The sequence below is a fragment of the Pleurodeles waltl genome, chromosome 4_1 (assembly GCF_031143425.1).
Source record: "Pleurodeles waltl isolate 20211129_DDA chromosome 4_1, aPleWal1.hap1.20221129, whole genome shotgun sequence".
Taxonomy (NCBI): Eukaryota; Metazoa; Chordata; class Amphibia; order Caudata; family Salamandridae; genus Pleurodeles; species Pleurodeles waltl.
In genome coordinates, this window is record NC_090442.1 from 253,168,407 (window position 1) to 253,193,034 (window position 24,628).

Here is a 24,628-nt window from a genome sequence, read left to right on the forward strand (position 1 = left end):
AACCATGTTTACTGTATCCTTCCACGAACTCCCTTTCTTTAAATCTTGAAATCTCCTTTTATGTTGTCACATGTGCTGTGCATTCAGAGACGAAGATCAAACGTGAGGCATTGTCTTCTGAGGGTGCTTGTTTACTTTTCTTTCTGTGACATGATGGTGAGAGGATTTATGTGACAATATTGCTGTTTACTGGGGTAGGAAAGTGTTTTTTTCTAATACACATCATTTAAATGAACTGTTCAAGTATTTCAGAATATATCAGAATTAGTAACACAAATGAAGCACATTTTTTGTTATTTCTGAAATGTGTTGGAAACAAATACTTTAATATGATCAAAACAATCATTACACTAGGTGATCCAATTTCCACACATTTTCATTTGTGCATGGTATAGTTTTATTAGTAAAACTGTAAGTCTGTGTAAATGTAATTGGTCATTTCAATTGCAAACGTGTTGTCTGTAATGGCAGTGTGCTACCATACCATACATACTCCACTCTATGCCACGTGACGTTACTCTGCACTACTCCACACTACTGCACTCTACTCTGTAGCACTCCACTTTACACCACTCCATGCAACTGCATTATACACCACTGCACTCTATGCCACTTCAAGATACACCTCTCTACCCTGTCCTGGTCCACTCTGTGCCAATGCACTCTTTGCCACGCTACTCTACACCACTGCGCTCTTCGCCACTACAGTCTACACCAATGCACTTTACTCTGCAACATTCAACTCTGGGCCCTGCACTCTATGTCAATTCACTGTGTGCCACTCTAATCTATTCTGCACCATTTCTCTCTTTGCCACTGCCCTCTACACTACTTTACGCCATTACACTCTATGGCACACTACTCAACTGCACTCTGTCCTGCTCCACTGTATACCACTTCACTCTACTCTGAAACAATCTAATGTACACTACTGCGCTGTACACCACTCTACTCCATTCTGGGACACTCCACTCTATGCCATTGCACTCTTCGCCACTTTACTCTTAACCACTGCAGTTTCCACCATTGCACTCTACACAAGTGCAGTCTGTCACTGCACTCTACATCACTGTACTCTATGCCACTCTGCTCCACTGCACTCTGACACTCTACTGTACAACACTGCACTCTCCACCACTGAACTCAATACCACTCTACTCTGCAGTACTCCACCCTACGCTACTCCACTATGTGCTACTGCACACTACAGCACTATACTCTACTCTGCACCTCTCTGTGCTACTCTACTCTGCTCCACTCTATGCCACTGCTCTCTATGCCACTCTACTCTACTCTATTTTGCGCCACTGGCCTCTGCATCACTCCACTCTACGCCACACCACTCTGCTCCACTCCACTCTGCACCACTGTACTCTACTATGCACCAGTCTAATCTGCACCACCGCATTCTACTACGCTGCATTGTATGCAGTTGAATTCAATGCCACTGCACTCAATGCCTCTGCACTCTACGCCACTATACTCTGCAAAACTCTAAGCCAATGCAGTCTATACCAGTCCAGTCTACTCACTGCAGTGTATGCCACTCTAAGCAACTCCACATTATGCTATTCCAATACACGACCCTCCCTGCTACTACACTCTACAATAGTCTACTCCAGTGTTTCCCAAACTGTGGTCCGTGGATCCTCAGGGGTCCGTGACACATTCTCAGGAGGTCCGCGGCCCTGGGATGACAGAAAGATACTTCTCCAGCTGGTGCCTGACAGAAACATGTGCGTGTTTTTATTTGTGCAGCAGTTGTAAAAGCACTTCAAAGTTCCTTGTACAACAAGCAACTTTCGGATGAAAATAAAAGCGTCAAGATAATGTACCTGCTGGCGAGAGATGAGAGTTTTGTCTAGTGACAGTTTCTAAGGTAGTCAGATGGTTAATGTGCCTGATACAGAGAATGTGTATCATGCAAAGAAAATTATTTTATGTGCATAACACAGTGGGTTACTGCTTCTGTCACAGAGATTATTTTGTTATTGTGCAGTTCATAAGTTACAATCGTATTCTAGCACAGTGAGCTATGAATTGCCATCAAAGAGTTGTATGCAAACTTCATGGCACAAATTAGAAAGTTTCTTTTTTTCTCTGCCTTTCATTATCCTTATGCTGATAATAAAAAAATGTTTGCTTGCGTAGAAATACATTCTTATTAAAGTCAATGCTAACCACTGTGTTATGTACTGAATCCTGAGTTTGTGCTTCTCCAGACCAAGCACTCTTAGAAAAGGCCTACCATTGTGAATGACATGGGAATTCTACACCTTGTAGTCACTCGAAAAGTGCTCCAAAACCCTACACTGGTATGCGACGTGCTATGAAACAAACGAATTACATGTGACAAATAGGCTATGGAAACATGAGAGATCTTTATGGTTTTACTTCCTTTCCCCACCACATATTTATGTGAAAAAGCTTTCTCTGATCTTATATACCTAAAAAAATAAAAACCGAAATCGCTTGGGAAATGTAGAATCTTACCTGAGGAGTAAGCTATCATAAATAAAACCAAATAACGAAAAGTTAGTCACCAAGATGCAGCAGCAAATTTCTCATTACATTTTTTTGATTTCTGCATAAGTTTTCAATATAAAATAATTATATCATTAGTAATTCGAGTATTTGTTTGGTGTGTACTGGTTTGTGTATTTTTTTCTGAATTACTGTTTTAATGTTTGAAATTTAAATTATACAAATTGTTTGGGGGTCCCCGGCTTCCAGTAGTGATTCAGTGGGGGTCCTCAGGAGTCAAAAGGTTGGGAACCACTGGTCTACTCCACTCTTTTTCATTTCACTCTACAACACTCCACGCAACTCTCCTCTACACCCCTAACTTTTGAAGCCATGCTGAACTGCTCCCACGCTGGTGTACAATATGGTTTAAACACATTGGCTAAGCCAATAGCTGTTGTATAGAGGAGACCTATTGGCTTTGCCCATGCTTGTTTTATTTTGAAATTAAATTTAGAGTGGTTTTCAGCCGATATATTATAGTAAAAAACACATATTGCCTCCTAACAGGATATTGTCTTTAGAGATTTTGTTTTTGAAATTACTAAAACAAATAAGTAACTCCTCCTCCTTTTTAATCAGAATAGAGTCTAATTAATTAAAAAAAATACTTTTGTTTCTTTGATTTGTCTTTTTTTAACATGTACTTTCGGTTACTGTTGTAGGGGGAAGTGGAATCAATTGCAATGACAAAACCCAAAGAAAGGACTCGCCTTTTTGAGCAGATTAGCAATTCTTGGGAGCTTGCGGAAGAGTATGAGAAAAAGAAAAAGTTGATGCAACAAGCAGAGGAAGATGCGCAATTTAGTTACAAGAAGAAGAAAAATGCAGCTGCTGAGCGTAAACACGCAAAACAAGAGAAGGAAGAGGTGTGGTGCAACATGTTTCCTACGTGATTATCCACTATTTTGCTCATTAGTTACTCTTATATATGAGGTGTGTGGAGCCGTGCCACCTACTGGACAGTATCCAAAGTCTTCTCCAAATCTGGAGTATTGTAATGTCAGGTTTATGCACGGTTATAAGGGCCAGATGCACTAAGCATTTTAACGGTCACAAATGCTGCAATTCGGCAGTCGCAAACGCTACAATTCGAGTGTGTTCCCTTTAAAATGCAGTTTCTTATGTACTAGGTTTTCCGATTCCTGAAATGGGATTGTGAATGGATACTTATTCGGTATCTGGAAGGGGCTTCTTGTAATCATCTCTTCCAAATACTGAATCGGTACCTAATGTATCAATATTTTGCGAAGAAAATCCTGTGGCAAAGTTTTTATATTTTACTGACACACTGAAGGAGGTAATAATGCATTCGAAAAGCGAAGGGCCTCTTTGGTCCCCTTTTCCCTTTATGATTGTAAAAAAGAAAAAAAAAACGTTTGTTGAAGAGTAGGCAGTGATCAATTTGCCGAGTGCCAACACTTCTTAAATGAACAATAAAAGATAACTTTTCTTTTTTACGCAGTCCCGTTTTCTATAAGGAAAATGAACTGCATTAAAAAAAGTTTTCTTTATTGAAAGCCTGTCACTGACATGGTGGTCTGCTGGCCCTAGCATGTCATCATCCCTGTGGTGGCCTCCAGTCGCAATAGGACTGCTTTTCTAAGCTACTTCATTAATGTAATAATGAGGTAGGTCAGATTAAGACCTGTTACGAATTGGATGAAGAACCAACCTGTTAGTACATAGGTCAGTTGTTAAAAAGCTTTACTAGTCACAAAAAAAGTCACAAAGTTTGCGATCAGTATTTTGCATCCAGGTCTTCATACATCTGGCCCTTACTCTATTTCTGCGTAGGCTTCTCATATGTGATAAAGTGGCTACTTATAAACTCTTCCTAGCATCGTACTCTGGTCTTGATGAACAGAAAACAGGATTTCAGCATCTGGGAGGGATAACACAAAATGATTACCATATGTATGTGTCAGTCTGTCCAGTCAGCAGATTTCCTGGGCTACCCACATTTTACGGTCTTATGGTCTAGTATAATTTTTTAGCAGAACACTAGTAGCATTGTTTTAGTAGAACCAAATATGTAATTCGAATCAATGTTCTGCCTATTTATAATCAGAAATTACCCCTTCAGCCTTAATTGGGGAATTGTTCTGCAAAGTCAGCTAACGGGCTCTAGGTGGTCCTGGTGCAGCACCACCCTGGAGCATATGGACCACGTTTTCAGATGTCAATAAGCTGATCCGAAAGGGCACCACCAACACCAGTGATTTCCTATACTATTTTTCACATGCTGGGACTGCGAGTTCACAATTTTTCTCATTGTTTCATCATTTTGTTTCCCTAAACGTTTTGATTGTTTTCAATACCATGACTTTAAAATGCGTTGGATTCAACCCATGCCTTAGTTCCCATCGACAGATGTTGAAATCTTACTCTCATCCCCTCTGCCTTTGTCACTTATGCCCCAGCTGAGGTGAGCACATACACCTTGAGTTTCATTATGTTTGTAATGGCATTAGACAGAGTCCAGGGTTTTTATGGCCTCACATATGGGGCATAAATTTAGTAGGGCTTCACTCTGCAGCTACTCTTCTCTCAAGGGAGCTGCCCTTTATGTTTTAAAAACAGGCATCATGAAAGATAAAAAAAGGTCTTCATCTTCCTCATTTCAAGATCATGGCAACAGACTAATTTTTCTCTGATCCTAACCCTGTTTTATTAATAATGCAGCTACATGCACATTTCCCTTCATCTTGTGCCATTTGGGATCGAGGTACGCCAAGCTGGCCAAATTAAATTTACTTATACTTCCAACATCTGTCTTCTCTTGTTGGTTCCCCCTAGATTCCTCTGCACCAGCAGCCTTGTAGTGAAAGGCTTTGGTTTCAGTACGTATTACGTGGACCATTAACCCAATTTCTAAAACTGGAAAAGCGCATTGGGCAAACATATCTCCTTTTGGGTAGTAAGCCTGAATTTCAGTTTCCTTTCAGATTCCAGTTTGTAGCCTATCTTTAGCCAGCAACTGATACTGACAAACTGCATTTTAATTTCAGGTGCACTACAGCTCCATGGCAACCCACCACACTGAAGCTGTCACTCTTGTTTGTATATTGGCTTCCAGACAACTCTATGGCCAATTGTGTCTCCTCTCTTGTCAATGGAGCACACAGGATGTAGGGGTTTGTACACACAGTTCTTGTCACTTATAATTCGGGTGGCTCCCTCAGAGCATAACTTTGAAGTGTTATTAGGCTCTGGATAGATTATCTCTGTACTCTTTCAATGTGCACAGCCTCTCTCATCAGTCACTTTTGGCCAGATGTATCAAACATTTTTGCGATCGCATACGGCCCAATGGACCATTTGTGATTGCAAAAATGCATTTTGGTATGTAACAAGTCCAATTTGCAACTACATACCGATTTGGTATTACGAAGGGGCGTGTCAAGGGTGTCTCTTTCTAATACCGAATCGCAGAGGTATGTATGAATATTTTGTGACCGTGAATGCGATCGCAAAACAATTCCAGTTACCACCAATTTCAAATTGGTGGTAACCCATTCGCAAAAACGTTTTTTACAAGGGCACCACTGCCTGCTCTTAACAAATGAAAAGAAAACTTTTCAATTTTCATTTTTAAATGCATCCTGTTTTCCTTTAAGGAAAATGGGCTGCATTAAAAAAAAAAAAAAAAAGATTGCTTTTATTGAAAAGCAATCACAGATATGGTGGTCTGCTGAGCCCAGCAGGCCACCATCCCTGTGATTGTAGCCATTGGCAATGGTTCGCAAATTGCGACCTACCTCATGAATATTAATGAAGTAGGTCCAATTGCGAGCCCTTGCGAATTGCAGTATGAAACTCCAGGAGTTTCATACATTCCAATAGCGATTACTTGATTGCGATTCGCAAAAAATCACAACTAGGTAAACACTATTGTAAAGAATGATACATCTGGCCCCAAGTCACCAAGCAAGGTTTCTCAGTCCGTGTTTGGGTTTTTGGACTCAGACAGCTGAATGGCTTTTTCCTTGCTCGCCTATTCTCCCGTTTGCGTCAGCAGGCATTTCTTGTCAGGGCCTCTTCAGGCATTAACGTCCCAGAATAGACAGATACTCCACATCATTCGGTGACTGGGGAGGCTCCACTCAGTAGTCGGCAGATTTTCCATCAGATTTTTGACCAGACAAGTGGTGGGTTTTCAGGTGCCAGTAAATGCCATGTATCAGCGCAGATGAGGTTCTGCTTTCACACAGTTTTGTCTTTCGACACAGTGACACAAGTAATTCCAGGACTTCTTTGTTGGCACAGGTAACTCTGTAACTTCTCTTCTGATTGATACAACTACCTTTGGATTCCTCACCTTATGAATTCTCCCAATGCGCCAGCATTCAACGGAAACTTTCTTCCCAGCTCTTCACATCGCCGAGGACGTCACAATTGTACGGCTCCGCACGCGACTCCGTCTGAAGTCATTGTGGCAATAAGAAGTCCTTGCCGGCGTGCTGACGTCAGTTCCTTTTTTCCTACTGTTTCAGAAGTGTCTTGTTGTAATAGTTACAATGTCTCCACCAAAGAAATCAGGTTTTAAACCTTGTCATGAATGCAGGGCTCGAATGTCAGTCACAGATCCTCATGAGGACTGCTTGTGGTGCCTAAGTTCAGACCACGACTTGGAGGGGTGCGTGTCCTGCCAGCGGATGAACCCGAAGGCCTTTAAAGAAAGAGAGGCTAAGCTCTTCTTAGCAAAAGCTAAGAGGGGACACAAGGGTCATCGAAGATCTAAGGCAAGGGACTGTTCTTCACACAAGTCCTCGAGATCTCAAAAGAAGCGGCTCTGGCACGATTCTCAACGCCGTTCTTCCAGAGATCGGTCTCGGTCCCCTCTGAGACAATGCCTTATACGGCATGGGTGGTCAGTACACCGATCACTCCCCAGCCGCAGATTCCACAGGCTTCTCCGGTGCCGTCATTAATTGAGGTCGTTGAGTCCCCGGCGAGTCCTCCGACTCACTTTTCACCCGTGTTGGCTCAGGAGCTGGTGGCGCAAGTTTCGGATCCGACCCAAGCGCCTCAAGATGAGCAGAGGTTTCCTGCCTTCCCGACTCCGGGAGCAGATCCAGCGGCTTTCCTTAATGCAATGTTTAGCATTTTCAACAAAGCTATGGCCCTTGCTGGTGCACCGGCTGGTCCCACGGGTCCATTAGCTTTCTCTTTGGCTCCGTTTGTACCCTTCTATCAATCTGAGAGTGCTGGTTCGGCGCCGATGATGTCGTCGCCCCAGATGATGTTAACGACCGTGCCGATGGAGTTGATGCTGCCGCCGGATTGATCCCAGTCGGGACGCAGTAAATCTCCACCATCTCCTCCACCAGAGTGTCCATCTGCTTTGAAACCGGCGTTGTCGACATCGGCTATCTCTCTGTTGAAACCGAGATTGGAGGCCAGATTGAGATCAAGGAGGAGAGCCTTGAGGCTCTTGGAGGAGCAGGAATATCAGCAACAGCTGTGGGAGGAAGGAGAGATTCCTGAGCCTATGGGGTAATTTGAGGGTCTGGACTCTACAAGTAGACTGGATACTTCCCCTGAGTGGGATTTATCATCCCCAGGCAAATTTACAGAGGAGGCAGCATCCTATCACATTGCTATAAGGAAGGGTGCTGTATTCTTGGAACTTCCGTTACCAGTATCAGAAGTGAAGACAAACATTTTGACGGAGGTGTTGCATCCTTCCGCTATGTCTGCAGAGACCCTACTCCCTTTTAATGATGCCCTTACTGAGCCCATTTTAAACATTTGGAGAAAACCTGTAATGACTCCAGCTGTTTCCAGGACTGTGGCTAGGAGGTACAGAATTGCTGCTGGGTATCCTCAATTTTTATCCCAACATCAGACTCCTGAGAGCTTGGTGGTTCAAGCTTCTTGTTCTGCCCGATCTGCACCTGACTCGTTTCCTGCCACTCCATCAGACAGGGAGTCTAAGAGAATGGAGCAAGCAGCCAAGAAAGGTTTCTTCTCGTGCAGTATGACCCTGAAATCGGTCAATGCTACCTGTGTGCTGGGGAGGTATGTTCATGCCCTGATGGACACGGCAAGAGCTTTGGTGCTGAGCTTGCCTTAGGATGTGCAGGGGCAGTTTGATGAGCTCCTTTTGGACACTCAAGTGGTGTCCAAACAGATTATCCAGTCAGGTCTGGATACAGTGGATTCAGTGGCCAGGGCAGTGGGCACTTCGGTGGCGACCAGGAGGCATGCATGGCTTAGGTCTTCTGGCTTTTCCACAGACGTTCAAACAACTTTGTTGGACCTTCCGTTTGATGGCGAGAATTTGTTTGAGTCCAAGTCCGACTCTGCGTTCGAACATTTTAAAGGCAGCAGGGCTACTGCAAGATCCTTGGGGCTACAGGCTTCAGCATCTACACCCTTCAGATCCTTTTGGAGGTTTTAGGGGATTTGGCCGTGGGTCCTCTTTTTGTGGAAGGCCACAGTCCAACACTCAACAGCCTGCCAACCCTCTCTCTAGGTCTTTTAGAGGGTGGGGGAGGGCTAGAACACGAGGAGCCACCCAGCAACATCCTGCCTCATCCTCTTCCTCTGGGGGAACCCAACAAGGAAAGCAGCCCTTGTTTTCTACCCATCTTGGATCATGCGTCTCCCGTAGGGGACAGGATATTACATTTTCTCCACAAGTGGGAGTTAGTCACATTGGACTCTTGGGTACTAAATATTGTGGGGAAAGGTTATGCCCTTCCTTTCCAGGAATTTCCCCCTCCCATACCCCCGTCATTCCTTTTGTTCGGAAGATCATCTCCTATTGCTTCAGCAGGAGTTGCAAATCCTTTTGTTAAATGGTGCAGTGGAGTTGGTTCCAGATCAGGAGAGGGGTCAGGGATGCTATTCAAGATATTTCCTGATTCCCAAGAAGGATGGTCGATTGAGGCCTATCCTGGACCTGAGGATTTTGAATTGGTTCCTCAAACAGGAGAAATTCAAAATGCTGACCCTAGCACAGGTGCTTCTGGCGTTGAACAGGGAAGACTGGATGGTGTCTGTCGACTTGCAGGATGCTTATTTTTATATCCCCGGGAGGAGCCAAGATGGCGGCCGGGACGGGAGCTTAGAGTCGGAGCTCCGGCTCGTGCCTTTCGAGAAAATATCCTGTGGGTGCCCCCCGGGCTGCTGAGGGGGGCGCGGTCGATGTGGGGTCCGGATCGGGCACCCGGCGACCCCCCGGAGCCCCTGACTGTCTGCCCTCGCTGCCCCGCGACCGAGAGAAGGGGCGGGCTGCGGCAGACAGACGGCCGCGATCGTGCGGCGTGCCCTGAGGCGGAGCGGCAGAGCTGAGAGGCCGATCGTCGGGAGGTGGCGGACCCCCCGGCACAATAGCGGCAAGAACGGGAGGTGAGGACATGGGGGTGCCCCCTCTCCTCCTCTGCACGCAGTGAAAATAGCGGGTGCTGACCCGCGCGTGGGCCGCCCCTCCCCCCAGAGAAGAAGTTAAACCAGATGCGGCGAGGGCGGCGGTCATCCGGCTGTCCGGGATCAGGCGGGTGCAGCAGCAGGAACAAAAGGAGGTGAGGGACCTGCGGGGAGGCTGCAGGGAGACACTCCGGATCGTGGACCCCCTCTCCCCCCGTTTGAGTGGAGATGGGGGCGCCGGTGGAGGCCGCCTGCAGGGAGCGCGAAGCACGCCCCGTGGGGCGCGGGTGATGCTGGACCGGAGGGGGGGTTCCCTTACCCTGAATATCTCCCCCCACCCCCCAAGGCATCGATTGCTTCGGACCGCTTGGGAGGACCAAGCGGGGCCCACGGCCCAGGGGGACTGGACGGAACCCCCCCCCCCCATCTCGTGAGTGCTGCGATCAAGGGGAGATTGCGGGTTACTTGGAGTGGTGACCGCCTGCTGTCCGCCCTCCCCCCCCCTCACTCCGCGTGCGCAGAGGACTGGGCTGGCAGCGTCATAGGGGGAGGGTCGACCAGCAGTGCTCAAGGACAACGCCGGAGGGCTGTACCACACAGCAGCTGCACTACTACACGGCCCCGCTCACGGCGAGCTGCCCGTCTGGCGCACATCATGGCTGCAAGAAACAAATCCACGAAAAACCAGGACCGTCACGCACAGGGCCAGTCAACAAGTGACCAGCAGCTAGCTCCAACCCTACAAGCATTGAAAACCACTCTGCAAACCCACTCAACCCCGTTCGAAAAAGTACTGCAAGCAATTATGGACACTAAAACCTCCCTGGAGAACAGGATTGATTCAGTATCTCAAGATCTGAATTTGCTACAAGTGGATCATCGCAACCTAGCGGAAAGGGTAAAATCAGCAGAGGCGGAGATAAAGGAAATGAATCCTTCGGTCTTGGCTAATCAAAAACAAATACAGCGGCTAGACGCAGAGGTAAAAATACTCTGGCGCCGCGCCGAAGAGGCGGAAGGCAGATCACGGAGAAACAACGTGCGCTTCATAGGGTTCCCCGAAAAACCAGCAGAACAGAGCACAGAAATAATCCTGGAGCAATGGTTGATCAAGGAAGTGCTGAAAGGGTCTCTTTTCGGTGGAAAGAGCGCACAGGATACCGGGGAGGCCCCCGGCCCTGGGCCAGCCACCGAGACCTCTCAGAGCGAGATTCTTAAATTATAGGGATCGCGATTTAATTCTGCAGCTATTCCGCAGTAAAGGCCCATTCAGACACGAAGATTCAGAAATTAATGCTTACCCAGACTTCACACAGGAAGTACAAAAACAGCGCAATTCATTTGTAAGGGTGAAACAACGCTTCCGTGAACACAACATAAAATATGCATTGCTATTCCCTGCAAAGCTAAGAGTCACATCGGATGATCGCGTCCATGTATTTATATCCCCCGAGGACGCCTGGACGTGGTTGCATGCCAAGGGCCTGGCGCGACCCCAATCCGGAACGGAGGACAGAGAGGAATGGTCAAATGCCCCAATGCGGAAGCGTTCCAAGAGAAGGCCAAAAGGCCAGCCCACAGAGGAGCAGGCGGCGGGGGAAAGGGCAAAAATATTGAGGACCACTCTATTGCACACGCAGAACACTTTTGCGGCTCTGAGGGAGATCTCAGCGGACAGCCCGGACTCCGACTCGATCAGCTCGGCATCCGGTCTCACGGACTCGCCTGCGGGGCCAAAACTCACCCCTAGAGCGGCGGACGAACTGTAAACGCGGACAGCCTCCCGCTCCCCTTTCCCCTCTCCCCTCTCCCCTCTCCCCCTGTTTTCTCTTTTTTTGCTTCGACCCCCTTCTACCCCCGCTCACCCCTCTTACCCCCCTTCCTCCCCCCCCCCCAGCTGCAGGGGGGGGGCAAATCGGTTGAGGAGCCTGTGACGAAGCCATGCCTGTCCACATGCTGGTGAATGCTGCCGCGGGCCTCGAGCGGCCTCAACTGTTTTATGGACGGTATTGTTTGGTTTTGGCGGCCGGGCGGGGGTGTGGAGGGGGGCTGGGGAGGGGGGTTGCCCCGGGGGTGCCCAGGAGTACAGGCAGCCAACGGCTGCAGAAGGGTGTGGGCCATGTATACGGGCCACATCTGGTCACTAATATGGTTGCCCCACGAGTGTTCGAATGGACACCGAGTTTGCTGTTTGTTAACGGGATTAGTAGTTTGTTGTTAGTTAATAGGTTTGTATCGAGTGTAAGTAGTGGGTGTGTAGGGGGATCAACAGTTAAGTCAAATTCAAATGGTCAACACAAGACACCGGAAATATTGCTAGCGCTGACACACAGGAGGACACAATTGATTGAGCAGGAGGGGACCTATGGGGATGCAGCTGGCCCGAGGGGATGGGAGGCAACTACATATAATGTGAAATAGCGCTAAGAGCAAACCCCACCGCACACCAATATGACATAATCACGTGCCTATCCTGCAGGAAACACATTGCTTGGAAGTTGACCTATGCGAGCTACGTGGAAGATGGGGTGGTCAGCTTGTGGGCACTACGTACTCGGCATATGCCAGGGGAGTGCTGGTCTGGACAGCAGGGGGGGTTCCCTTTGTTATAACACACCAGACGATCGATAAAGGTGGCAGATATGTGGCACTGGAGGGGGACCTGGATGGTAGACACTTGTCAATAGTTGGAGTTTACGCCCCTAACAGTGCTATAGCCAAATTTTTGGGTACACTTACCACAGCTTTGTTGGTGCACCCCGAATCCCCAGCTATATGGGGAGGCGATTTTAACAGCATCCCAAACACAGAGCTAGATAGGTCTAATAATCCCCCAAAAGCAAACCCAAACAGAACAGCCAGAAGCCCCCTGTTCGAATGGGCAGCAGATTTGAGTATATTTGATTTATGGCGCACGAAATACCCACAACGGAGAGAATATTAATTCTATTCAATACCTCATAAGGTACACACAAGAATAGACACCATGTGGGGGACCGTGGATATTTGCGCCCTGACAAACAAGGCAGAATACTTGGCTAAAACATTACCCGATCATCCCCCACTAAGAATAACGCTGAACTGGGGCAGGAGACGCTCGCAGATCCCCACTTGGCGGATGTAGGGGGAGGCTCTACAGGACCAAGCGTTCAGAGAGGGATTAAACGCAGCGGTGAAACAGTACTGGGAAATAAACAAGGAATCAACCAACTCCAGAGCATTGGAATGGGAGGCACATAAGGTAATAAGAGGGTATTGCATCTCAACCAGCTGGGGAGTCAGGCGCACGTTGCACATGGAAATAAATAAATTAGAGAAGGAAATGGGAGACTTGGAAAAAGCGGTGGCAAACAAAGCGGCCCCTTACTCAACATTGAAAGAGGCATGAACGAAATATAATGAAGTAGACGATCACCTCCGAAAACACGACCATAAATATCGCTTAATGCGACTACACGCAGAGGGAGACAGGTCTGGTAGGATGCTGGCGTGGCTTCTCCGCGAGAACCGGCAACACACCCCGATCGGGTCCATAAAAGGGCATGCAGGCAAAATGTTCACTACACAGGATGAGATCAATGGGGCCTTCAGGGAGTACTACATTAAGTTATACACCAAACGCACAACATGCACCCTCCTGCAACTGAGGTCCTTCCTAGAGGACTCTCTAATGGCACAAATGTCGTTAGCAGACAGGCAGCAATTAGACTCCCCACTCACAATGGAGGAAATCGATAGAGCAGTGATGCAGATGCCCAGGAATAAAGCCCCAGGCACGGACGGACTCCCAATAGAATATTACTCCACATGCTCGCCACACCTGAGAACACACTTGATGAAATTGTTTGAGGAGGCATGGGTCAATAAAATCCTACCTTCTACACTGAGAGAGGCGATGGTGGTGGTCCTCCGCAAGGAAGGGCGAGACCCCACCGATGCTAAATCCTATAGACCTCTATCACTCCTGAACTTAGACTGTAAGGTTTTGGGCAAGATCCTCACTAACAGACTTGCCCCACTAATGCACACTGTGATACATGAAGACCAAAACGGTTTCATCCCAAAACGCAACACCTTCTTAAATATCTGCAGGCTCCTAGGAGTACTGGGGGACACCCCCCCGGAGGCTCATGATGAGATGGTATTATCACTAGACATCGAGAAGGCATTCGACACTCTGGAGTGGGACTTCCTGTTTGCTACAATGCAGTGCATGGGGATAGGGCCTAACTTTATACAGTGGGTGCAGACACTGTACACCAAACCACACGCCAGGGTAAAAACAGGCGGGGTCATATCAGACAGTTTCCCAATCACAAGGGGCACAAGACAGGGTTGCCCATTGTCCCCCCTACTGTTTGCCATAGCAATGGAGCCGCTGGCCACTCGTATACGTGCTGCGCAGAGGAGATGGGGGTGGTTAGGAGCGGTCAGTATGACAGTATATCGTTGTATGCAGATGATGCGCTAATATATGTGCGAAAAGGGCCTGAGACAATTCCCTCAGTAATGTCGCTGCTAACTAAGTACGGGGACTTATCGGGGTTGGTGGTGAACTGGGACAAATCATGTATATTTCCGTTAACCAGATAGTCTCTGGCAAGACAAGAGAACGCTACCGTGGGCCGGCTGAAATGGTGCTTTGTCACACCCAAATATCTGGGGGTACATATATACCACAAAAAAGAGGACCTCAGAGATGGGAATCTAGGGAGGGCGTTGACCTCCATGAAGGGGTCACTAGGATTCTGGACCAAACTCCCACTGTCGCCCCTGGGCAGGGTGGCGGTGGCAAACATGTTGCTGCTGCCTAGGTTATTATACTACTTCGCGGCGTTACCTATCTGGGTCCCCAGGAGTTTTTTCAAAGGTCTGAACACAGTATTACTGCAACTAATATGGGGTGGCGGCAGGACAAGGGTTGCACTTGCCGTCCTGCAGCGCCCGATAGACGCGGGTGGTCTGGGAGCCCCCAACTTCGAACTGTATTACGCAGCTGCACAACTACAGTGGATACTGAACTGGTTGCACAGGCCAACTCAGGCGGAGTCCAAATGGCTTCTAGCGCGGCTGAACGGGGTACCGCTGATTACATGGTTAATGAATAGGAAACCAAAGGGTACCCCAGGTAACCCGCTCATGGAGGTAGCGCAACTATGCTGGCAAAGGTACATACAAAAGGGCCATAAAACACTCCCATACTCACCACTCCTAACACTAGAATTAATCCCAGGCTGCGCCAATGCGGTGGGCTCACACACACTTAAGACCTGGACCGAGGCCGGGATAACGTCAGCCGGGGACTGCTTCGAAGATGGAAAGTTGATGACATTTGTAGCCATCCAAGCCCTAACAGCAGTGAACCCCGGACAATTTCTGTCCTATTATGCAATAACCCACCTGATCCAGAAGGCGTGGGCCATGGGGAACGCTGAACCTGAGAGCTCTCCCACCCTGCACCACATGTTGCATTTCGATAATCAAACAAAAATAGTGACAAACCTGTACAAAACACTGAACAAATCCTCCGAGCTCAACCTAGAGAGGCCAAGGGACAGGTGGAATGCAGTCCTCACCGACCCGATCCCGCAAGAGGAGTGGCTGAAAGCCCTCTATCACATAAGAGGGGTGTCTAGAAATTCCAGGTTTCGCTACACACAATTCAACTACACGTATCAAACATACCTATCCCCAGCCAGGATAAGCCGTATATTTCCTGGTTCGACGCCGACCTGCCTGCGGTGTGGCGCCTCAGGAGCGCATATTTACCACATGGTATAGGAATGCGCCCACATAAACAGAGAATGGAGTAGCCTGACAGAGGAGATAGCGGAAATAACAGGCCTGACACTCGCAGCAGACCCCAAATCATGCTTGTTAGGGCTGAGAGTCAGAGAAAAGAAACACTGACATTTACATAAGTTTGCAGACCTAGCATTCGTGTTATACAAAAGGCTGATCGCAATGAACTGGAAGGCAACCTGGGTCCCCGACCTGAAGGCCTGGCGCTCCCACGCGCTATGCTGGACCAGGGCGGAGGCCATGGTACTGAGCAAACTTGCACGCGCGGCACAACACCACACGGGAGAGGAAACTTGGGAAACAGTGATCACCCGTCTAGTAGCCAAAAGTGATGAAAGGCCGCCATGATACAGATGGAGATGACGGGAGAGTATAAAAAGTGGCAGACCCCCTTATAGTGCCAGATCAAGCAAATGCATCTGGAGCACACCGTGTGGAAGAGCCGGAACCCGCCCCCCTCTCCTCAGTGACCAGCACAAGCAGAATTAGGGGCCAGGGGAGGAATACACACGCACACCAACAACATGCAGACAATGCGCACCACTGAGACACGCACATACCCCCCCAATACAAACGCGGCCCCCCTCCTCTCAGCACAATTAACAAGCAATATCGGAGGACAATGTTGCCCAGTTACCCCGAGTTAGATCCACCGGTGCTAAAAAACACGCTTATCCAAAGATACATGACAATTAACAGGATAGACTAGTAAAAATTGCCCCAAGTTTTGTTATGAGTAAGGTGGTGGGAGTTCAGTGTATTTATATTGGTGCATGGGAACTGTCTGTTCCACTATTGTTTATCCTGTTGTGACTGCCTCTCCTCTGAAGACGGAGGAGAGGTGGCACTATAATGTAATTGTGAAATACTAATTGTGTAAACATTTAAAACCTAATAAACATATTTAAAAAAAATAATAATAATTATATCCCCATTCTGAAGTTGCACAGGAAGTATCTCCGGTTCGTGGTAGGGTCACAACACTACCATTTTGCGGTCCTTCCTTTTGGTATTACTTCTGCACCTCGGTTCTTCACGAAAGTGATGGCGGTGGTTGCAGCAGTCCTCAGAAGGAAGGGAATATCTGTATTCCCTTACCTGTAAAATTGGCTAATAAAAGCCAACTCCCCAGAGCTTGTGCTGCATCACTTGCAAATGACAACACGGTTGTTGTTCAACCTGGCTTTAGGGTAAACGTGCCCAAGTCTCACCAGGAGCCCTCTCAGCGCCTGCTGTTCGTAGGGTCAGTACTGGATACCACATTGAATGGGGCCTACCCTCAGCTGATTCAGGACATTCAGGCGTTGATTCCAATGTTTCAAAACGGAGCGGTTGTTCCGGTCCTCAACGTCCTACGTCTGCTCGGTGTGTTTGCTTCTTGCATTCTGTTGGTCACTCATGCACGTTGGCACATGAGGGGGCTCCAATGGTACCTCCGCAAGCAGTGGTTTCAACACAAAGGGGATCTGGAGGAGTCGATAACGATCTCCAGAGACACTGCAACGGATATGCGATGGTGGACTGTGGACAGAAACCTTTCCCAAGGAAGGCAGTTTTGTCTAACACCTCCGGTGGCCACAGTCATAACGGATGCTTCCACTCTAGGGTGGGGAGCTTATCTGGGGGACCTGGAGAGCAAAGGTTGTTGGTCTCCAGTGGAACAGATGTTTAACATCAATCTGTTAGAATTACGGGCGATATGTCTGGCTCTCAGGGCCTTCCTCCCGTCCCTTTGCGGTCAGTCATTTCAAGTCTTGACGGACATCACTACCGCGATGTGGTACATCAACAAGCAGGGAGGAGTAGGGTCGTACCTTCTCTGCAGAGAGGCTCTGCGGCTCTGGTCCTGGGCAGGACCATCGGATTTGCATAGTAGCAAACCATCTGGCCGGGGTTCTCAATGTATGTGAGGACAGTCTCAGTCGGCATTTCTTGGCCGATCACGAGTGGCGTCTCCATCCAGACCTGGTTCTTCACATCTTCCGGATATGGGATTTTCCACAGACCTATTTGCCACTCTGGAGAATGCGCACTGCCCGTCGTTCTGCAGCCTCCAGTATCCGGTGCAAGGAGCATTGGGGGACGCATTTCAGATGTCTTGGTGCGACCAGTTACTTTACGCGTTTCCCCTCATACCCTTGGTTCATCGGGTTCTGAGGAAGATTCTTCAAGATCGGGCCCAAGTCATTTTAATAGCTCCGGATTGGCCAAGAAGGATGTGGTATTCAGACCTTCTCCAACTCTCACTGTGCCCTCTGCTCCATCTTCCTCAAAGGGCAGACCTCCCCTTGCAGTCGCAGGGGCAGGTTTTACACCCCCATCTCCAGAACCTGCACCTACATGCCTGGAGATTGAACGGGGCAATCTGAGTTCTTTTTCTATCCCTCCCAAAGTGTTGGATGTTATCTTATCGGCCAGGCGACACTCCACCAAAACTGTCTATGCCAAAACATGGGCAGAATTTGTTACTTGTTCTGGAGAGAGGCCCATTTGTCTGATGTTTTGCTTTTCGCCCTTTCCTTGGCACAGAAGGGTTGTGCAGTTACTGTGAAGGGTTATGTATCAGTGCTGTCGGCCTTTCTGTGCCTTCCTGATCAGCCTTCCTTATTTAAGTCTCCTATAGTTGGTAGGTTTTTGAGAGGCCTGACTAACAAGTTTCCTCCTATTATGATCAGCTGCCATTAGCAATGTAATTTCTTGCTTCTGAGGGTTGCACCCCTGTTACCAGACAGTATATAGCACTTACTGGTTCTTAGCATGCTGAAGCATTGAGAGCACCTTATTGGAGATGTCTGGCACTGGTCTCCTACACAAGTAAACATACTAGAACTGCTATAAATATTAAAATGAGGAACATGTAGTTGAAGTGCTATGGTCTTTCAACCCTACAACATGTTCATTATTTGTTAATATGTGTGAGTGCATAGTTCCTTCCTTGGTGGTAGATTTAAAATGAAAGGGTATTTTAGACCATCCGGCACAGTGAAAAGCCTGAACAGATCCAATCATGAAACCAAGGAGAAAGCCTCATAGAGCTCATATGTCATGAGGGGGTTGCCTGACTCATCTTTTGGAGCTTCCACTTGCTAGCTTCAATGAACAGTGTTAACAGCTCTTGTTAACTGAACTGCACACACAGTGCATGCTCCTACACATAGGCCCTTTCCTTTAAGGCCACCCTACCCTCCATTGGATTAGAATTCCCCTCATTTGTTTTTAGGAATTTGTCATTTTCTTTCATCAGGTGGTGGAGCAGTTTGTGTAATATGAGCAAGACTGATGGGAGAAATGGCGGGCAAAGCTGGATGAGGGGGAAGTAGGAGGAGGAACACAGAGATGTAATTTGGTTGAAGACACTTGTTTGATACCATTTTTTAATTCCCTAATCAGGAGATAGTATACTCCCGAAAATTAGGTAGTCACACTTCTCTGTGGGGGAATAGTAGAAATACATTGTGAGCAGACAGGCACCAAGGTTGGCAACTGACCACAATTGCGTAATGCAGCGCTCCCCAAACATGCCATACACAGGAAGATGGGTGTTATTGTTGTAATGGCAGAATATCATTTTCATGCACTGGTTACACATTGTAATGTTTCACAGTGACTGACACTTCACACAATCTTCGCTCATGAGAATCCAGCCCGGGCTGCCTACAGGCTGTAAGGAAAACAGATGTACTGTCTTTCCTCAGTACACCAGACTTATGCCACCCCATTAACACGTGCAGGAAGGTGCTGTCAGCATGCACTCATTCCCTCCCGCCATCAGCCTCTTTCCCTCACAGACTTCACAGTCAGGAGATGTACAGAATAACAGAAGGAAAGATACAGAAAATATAGGCCTAGTGCAAAATAGGCTGGTCTTTAGACAGGTCTGTCAGCAATAGTGAAGCTTAATCTTCTACTCCCAATATAATGTTTAGGCTAGGAAGTCATTCATGTTGTTGTGGAATATTGTGACGTTCATGTCAATCAATAGAGACAGGTTTGCTGTAGGATTACTGTTAATGTCAGAATTTTTCATTATTGCGCAAGCCAACATTCTCTCATAGGGGCTCTCCATTGATAGTCATAAGCAATGAATAGTCTCAGTGTGATTGGTGCTGAAGACAGTGGAGGAGGTGGTGATGATGGTGGAGGTGGAAAAGAAAGTAAAGAAGGAAAATGACCGACATATCTGGAGTAGAACCCTCAATTTTCAGCGTGATGGTCTGTGACCTTAACCATTAAGCTACATGTGACTCCTTGATGGAGGAGAAGGGAGGAGGAGGCAGAGGTGGAAACTCTGGCAAGACTAGGTGCAGATGGAGATTATACCCTAGAAAACTCAGATCCTGGTGATGAAAAAATGCATCTGCACTTCCACTGATGTATCCTCGACATTGATATGCTCTTCAACGTCGACCTCCTGTGATGCCTCGAGGTTGATATGTTCATTGATGTTGCTCTCCGTCGCCTCCTCCACATTGAACCGTTCTTCTATGTTGATAATACTGTATGTGTCTCACCATCGACCTGCTCCTCGACGTTGATAGGACTGTGTGTCTTGACATCGACCTGCCTCTCGATGATGATCTCAGCCTATGTGTCGAAGACGTATAAGTCTTCGACGTCGACCCAGCCAGTCTTAACGTCGATCTTATCTCTCTCTACGTCGATGCAGGCCTTGATGGTGAGAAAGTCGGTGCTCTCAACGTCAGTGTCCTCGACGTCGAAGGGGAATGACATCATTATTAGGCTGAAAACCTCTTTTTTGTCTCTTCCACATCCACGAGAGGAAGATGACAGAGCACTGGTAGAAGACTTTCTTTGTCACTAAAATTTATAGATTAATTTTGAAGCAAAAAAAGCCTAAAAAAGCTGCATTCAGTCATCCAAGTTCCCGTCCGTAGGAGCCAAAAGAAAGAACTGAAGCAACTGTCACCAGCTGAGCATGATGGGATACTTAGGGTCCTTAAGGTCTTAAACTAAAGACACATCCTCTTTTTGTAACTCTTATAATGACAGCCTATGGTGCTACACTGCATTGTTCTCATTCATCTACATACTCTAATTAAAAAGGTTTTGTGAAAGGAGATTTATGCTGTTCTACAGAAGCATCATGCATTTTAATGCATATCCACTTCTCCTGTCCCCTTTTTTAACTACAAGATTTAGAATTGGGCCACTGTAGCCTACTGCTATAGACTGCATAATATTTTTCTTTCTTAAGTGACTATGCAGGCCTTTCCGAAGAAAGGCGAGCATCTACACTTAAAAAGATATATTTGGAAAAGTGCTCTGGGGTCCCCGCACGTGTGCAGGATTATTCAGTGCTTATGACTTCAGTGGAGATTACCCTACTAGAGAACTGGAGTTACAGGTAAGACACTATTCCTTTTATCTTATTGTGCAAGGCATATTCTTTGGAGTTCACTCATGTTTTTTGCTATTTTTAGGCAGAACATTATCAGATACTACTCAAAGAGCTGAAAGAAAGCAAGATATTGTTGCAACTTTTTCGTCTTTATTACAACGAAAAGAGCATTGATTTGTTTAACAGTACTTTTGATGAAAAAATGGTGGGTCTAAATAACCACAGAAGCCGCCTTTCTGCGGCTGAAGAAACTTTTAAGTCTAAAAAGAAAGACCTTGGAAAGCTAAGCAGAGAACAACAACAAATTGAGAAAGAAGTCAAGTAAGTTTTTTGTCCGAATATACAGATAGCTCTGTTTTTTTCGGATTTAATGTTCTCTAATGGCATGTGATGTCAGGTGTGAAGCCATGTGCAGTGTATTGGCAGGTAGTTGTAATTGAGTATGGAATTCCGTATGTGATATTTGTGCTGCCAATTATAATGCAATGTGTGATATCATCTGAATGAATGAGAGTTTTTAGAGTGTTGCTGCTATCCAACAGGGCTTCCAGGTATTAGCAGGTAAGAAAGCTAAACTAAACTAGGAGAGTAACCAAGAAAAACAATGAGATGTCTTAAGCAGCACATTTATTGTTGTTATGTTATGTTATGTTATGTGTATTTGTAAATGTACCCACAAAAGTATCCTAGTGCTGAGCAGGTGTGTGTGCCTAACCCTGCCCGTGGTAGGTTGGCTAACTGAAAGGCCAGGTCTTCAGCTTTTTGGGGAATTCAAGAAGAGAGGTGGAGGCTCTGAGTGATGTAAGAGAACACCCATTCCCCTGATCTGGTTTTGTGCACACTTTGAATGTGTGCGAGTGGGAGTCTAGTGGAGCACAGCTATCTAGGTGGTTGGTGGAAGGAGATGCAACTTTTTAAGTAGGTGGGTCCTACATAGTGTAGTGCGTGTGTGTGTGTGTGTGTGTGTGAAGTGTGCTCTGATGTGAGTTCTGTGTGGGAGGTTGAGGATGAGCCTGTCTGATGAGTTCTGGATTGTTTTTAATCTTCTAGTGAGTTAATTGGTGATCCCAGCGTAGAGGATTTACCTGTGGTCCAGCTTTCTGGTGACTAGGGTGTGAGTTATAGTTTTTGTAGTATTTCTAGGGAGACATTTAAAGAGCTTCCTCAGCATCTTTAGAGTGTGGAATGACTATGTTGACTTTTGGGTGATGTCCAGTTTGCTGTTTATGATTTTTCTGAGGTTCCTGGCAGGGGCAGTTTCTAAAGAGAAATGCCCAGAGTGAATTTCATCAACCTTCTGATCTCCTGTGCTGTTGAGATGTTATGTGGGCATGCTGTAGACTGACTTCTCGCATTGAGTCCCCTCTTTGGAACAAGAGAAAAATCTGATGTAGTGCTGGCATATAAATTCGTTTTTTTGGTCCATTAGTTGGCCAGCTGGAGATCCACGATTGGTCCAAATTCTTGTGTGTGGGGTATTTCTGAATACCATAATATACCTTGAGTAGATGCCTTTCTGAGAGGATGAAATCAACTACTTTGTTTTCTTCAGAGGTAATGTTGTAGATTTTTTCCACAGAAGATGCACTTGGGGTTTTGACTTAAACTAAAGTGGGATCACCGGAGGGAGGAGAATTGAACTGGATGTATAGAGCATATATTTGTTTCATTTCTGTATCAGGGCAGGGGTAACATCTACATTACATAAGCATGGTTATGTCTCACTGCCCACAGTATCAATGAATCTGGTTTAGGCTTGTGCTATAGGAAAATGTTAGGTCTTGCTGTGGTGGTGTATATTTCTTAAAGGCCTTGGGATACCAGTTTTGTATTTAGCAATAGAGAGGAGTGTCTCTTCTTCTAGGTCTTTTCATCTTTGTTGCATATCCCGGAATGAACCTGGAATAAAATTTGCACATACCAATGAAAGTATGCATCTCATCCTTGTTTTTAGGGTTTGGGCATTCCACCACAGCTTTCACCAACCCAGACCTTGGACATATGCCCTTACCAGAAATATTGTAACCCAGGAACTTCATATTCTTTTCCAAAATTCACACTTCTCATTCTTCACAACCATCCCTTTTTCAGAAAAGTTCTGGAGAACACAGCTGAGCACCTTATTGTGTTCTTCCATCCAGTTGGCATAGATGAACACATCGTCCTGAAACGCAAGGGCTCCTTGGACATTTTTCAACAACTAATGCATAATGCACTGAAAAACAGAGGTAATGGATGCAAGCCGAAGGGCATTCGACAAACATTGGAACATACCAAAAGGAGAACTGAATGAAGTATAATGCCTGGGGGATTCTTTCAACACCTGATGATAGGCAGAGGCCAGATCAGTCTTAGAAAACCACAAAGTCCCTCTCCCTCCCTAGTTTTTCTAACAAGTTACTAAGTCTGGGTAAGGGTGAAAATCAACCTTGTTGAAGCTCCTCAAATCAACACAAAACCGCATATCACCAGTGCGTTTGCAGGCACAACTAAAGGTGACAACCACAAACTTTACTCAACAGGTTCAATAACACCTCTGGTTTGCAGGCTGCCAAACTCTTTTTCTAGACCATCCCTTAGACTAGACATCACAGATCTGATCTTGTGCTTTACTAGGATAGCTCAGTGTTTTACTTTTATTCTATGCTTAAACCCATCTATTTTTACTAAATTTGTAGAGAAGAAACTCGGAAACTGCAGCTCTTTGATGACAAGTACTTGCTCACTCATGCCAGATTTAAGCACCAGCTCAAAGAGGCCCTGATGGAACCAACCCAAAATATTAAGGCCTTTTACAGCAACGTTGTCCCTGGATCTTGCGCCACTTGAACTCCAGAATGTCTTCAATAACCTTTCAAGTACATTTTCCTGCCCTTGTATGACACAGGAGATCTATCAAGAGAGAATAACTTCCTATGACCCTACGTTTCTACGTTTCTAGGAGTTTCTAGTACTTCTTGCTCCTTAGTTCACCAAAACATGTAAGCACTTGTCACCAACCAAGATGTCAGTATATGGAGCTACACAATTGGGATCCCTGCTTACTACTTTATCTTCGGTAACTGTAGGAGGCTGGCCTAGTGTGTAGTGGGTTTCTAAGGTACTTACACATAATACTAGGTCCAGTTTTTCCTTATTAGTGTAGTGTAGGCAAGGTCTAGAAGCCAGGCTTTCTAGATGTAGCTATGGATGAGCAGCCAAGGCTTATCTAGGAGACATGCAAAGCTCATGCAATACCACTGTATTCACACAGTACTTACACACATGAAAGAAAACACTCAGTGTTACAAAAATAAAGGTACTTTATTTTGGTGGCAAAAATACCATAGAGACTATACTCCCTTAGATAGTAAGTAATACACAAATTATATACACTATTGTGCAGAAATAGGCATAAAAACAGTAAGAAAACAGTGCAATTAGTGAAAATCACAATAGTTAGAAATGGGCCCAGGGGGAGCACAAACCATACTAAGAAAGTGGAATGCAAATGTCGGTTCCCCACCTAGGCAAGTGTAGTGTATAGAGGGGAGCTGGAAGTACTAGAAAAGCCCAAAGGTAAGTACC

The 24,628-nt window shown here is 46.4% G+C and overlaps 1 protein-coding gene across 1 annotated transcript in view; it reads left to right on the forward strand.

Moving 5' to 3' along the window:
• The window catches only part of SMC1B (structural maintenance of chromosomes 1B), a 2,375,007-nt gene that overhangs the window by 319,915 nt on the left and 2,030,464 nt on the right, over positions 1–24,628 (forward strand). Inside the window, exons 4-5 of the mRNA XM_069228259.1 lie at positions 3,189–3,392; positions 21,144–21,382. Of these exons, the coding sequence (XP_069084360.1) occupies positions 3,189–3,392; positions 21,144–21,382 (443 nt within the window). The remainder of the gene's footprint in view (positions 1–3,188; positions 3,393–21,143; positions 21,383–24,628) is intronic.